The 2,356-nt window shown below is 36.8% G+C and overlaps 1 protein-coding gene across 1 annotated transcript in view; it reads left to right on the forward strand.

Annotated features, from left to right (window-relative positions):
* The window catches only part of LOC107629372 (ribosome maturation protein SBDS), a 3,122-nt gene continuing 957 nt past the window's right edge, over positions 192–2,356 (forward strand). Inside the window, exons 1-5 of the mRNA XM_016332155.2 lie at positions 192–429; positions 541–744; positions 1,299–1,428; positions 1,519–1,719; positions 1,836–2,003. Coding sequence (XP_016187641.1) covers positions 611–744; positions 1,299–1,428; positions 1,519–1,719; positions 1,836–2,003 — 633 coding nt within the window. The 5' untranslated portion in view covers positions 192–429; positions 541–610. The remainder of the gene's footprint in view (positions 430–540; positions 745–1,298; positions 1,429–1,518; positions 1,720–1,835; positions 2,004–2,356) is intronic.

The raw sequence follows: 2,356 nt of genomic DNA on the forward strand, positions 1-2,356 counted from the left end.
CATTATTAACACAAATCATTTTATTTAATTTTTATTAAAATTATTCATACAAACTATTTTATCAGAAATTTTAAATTTTTATAATATTATCTATAATTACATTCTTAATTTAAACTTATAATTAATTACATATTTTAAACTTTTAAAAAAAAACTTTTAAAAATTAATTTTTATAAACTATCCTTAAAAATTAAAAATTTTACCAAACTAATCCTAACTCTCCCTTCTCTTTCAAAAAAATCAACACAACACCGCTGTCTTCTCTTCCAGGTCCTACCAGTTCGGCACCACCGCCACGGCCTTCATCTCCTGTCACCACCTCAGCCGTCGGCACAAGCTTCTTGCCGCCGCCGATTATCGTTTGTCTTCCAGTCTTCTTCTCGCCGCAGACTCCATTTCCTTTCTCCGCCAACGCAGGCTTATGTTCAGGTAGCGCCCCCGCCATCATCTGCCCAGTTCTTGAACCCTAGAATCGGTTTTGCACTCGCAAACATATATTATTATATTATATTATTCTGATTATCAATTCGGTCTTTACAGAACTAACAACGAAGTCGGAATAGATAGTCAAAGATAGGTAGACAGATACATATTGTATTGTATTGGAGAGATGTCGCGAACGCTGGTGCAGCCTATAGGGCAGAAGAGGCTAACCAACGTGGCCGTCGTGCGACTCAAGAAGCACGGCATGCGCTTTGAGATTGCCTGCTACCCTAATACCGTCCTCGCTCGGCGTTCCGGCGTGTAAGCTACCCTTCTACTTATCTTACTACTGCATATGGTTTTAAATTGGGGTTATCGTACGTTGATTACATATAATTGTCTGAAAATATGGAAATGTAATGCAACTGTAGTGGCACTTTAGATGTAGTCCCAATACGGGTTTGGTTCTATAAGGCTACATTTGGATATTTTTAGTCCTCTCTGTTAGGAAATACAGAAAATTTGTGTCTCTGTTCACTCCATAGCAAATGAGTTCATGTGTCTTGGTTTCTGTCTCAAGCAATATCCAAACTGAAGGTGAAAGGGAGGAGTTTTGTAAATAGAGCAAGTGAGTTCCACAAGCATCCTCACTTTTGTAGCTAACTCCTCTTAATTCTGCTGATTAAAACCGTGAACACATGGGTGTGTTTTTGTTTCAGGATCTTGTACATGAGGCACTGAATAATTTTTTTGTTTGTAATGCTGAAATTAGTAATAAGTTGAAAATTATGGAAAAATTTTATGATTTGTTTTGGAAATGGAAAATTAATAATGTTGAAAACAGATGACGTATTACATTTGTTTTGCAATAACAGGGAGAAGGACCTGGACGAAGTGTTGCAGTCACATACTGTTTATTCCAATGTTTCCAAAGGAGTTCTTGCCAAGTCAAAGGATTTGATTGCTGCTTTTGGGACTGATGATCAGACCAAGATATGCTTAGAGGTCAGATAAAAGCAAATGACGATAATAATAATCAAGAAAAAAAATGTTTGGTGTATGACTGACTAATAAAATGCTGTGTTTTGGTTGCAGGTTTTGAAGAAAGGGGAACTTCAGGTTGCCGGGAAAGAAAGGGAATCCTTGCTGTCGAGTCAGTTCAGAGATATTGCCACCATTGTGATGCAAAAGACATACAATCCTGAGACGCAGCGCCCTTACACTATTAGCATGATTGAGCGTCTCATGAGGGATATTCATTTTGCTGTTGATCCAAATAGTAGTTCCAAGAAGCAGGTCAGGGGTCTTTTGCATCACTGTTTCATCTTTACTTTTTTAATTGTCAAGCAGTCAAGCTGGTTCCATTTTATAATTATGGTAATTAGTGAAAGTGGAACCTGTTGTTTTTACAGGCTTTGGAGTTGATTCAGGAGCTTCAAAAGCACTACCCTATAAAACGATGTCCATTAAGAATCCGAGTTGCTGCTCATGAGGAGGAAGTGCCTGCCCTTTTAGAGAAGCTGAATGAGTGGAAGTCTACCATTATTTCTAAAGAAGGATCTTCTGGTCAGCTATCTGTTGTAAGTTTTTATTTATCCTTCAATTTTTACAAACAAGTTTGGTATGTGTTTCAATTCCTTTATCAATTTTGGCACCTGTTTGTTTTTATGCTTGGTTAGTGTTGGCAAAGTATATCTTGAAACAAAACCTATGTTTGGATAAGGTTGTTTTGATGGTATGTGATGATTGATTAATGGAATGGCATGGAATAAGGTTTCCATCACACCGTCAGATATGTTGAGATATTGAAAAGCTATGTTTTATAGATAAATCCCTTCTTTTTTTTCCCTTTCCTTTTGCCTAGGGGAACTCTTATCTCAATCCTGTATTATCCTTATTATTAAGAACAACAACAAAAAAATTGTACAGTACA

This window comes from Arachis ipaensis, chromosome B01 (genome assembly GCF_000816755.2).
Source record: "Arachis ipaensis cultivar K30076 chromosome B01, Araip1.1, whole genome shotgun sequence".
Lineage (NCBI taxonomy): Eukaryota > Viridiplantae > Streptophyta > Magnoliopsida > Fabales > Fabaceae > Arachis > Arachis ipaensis.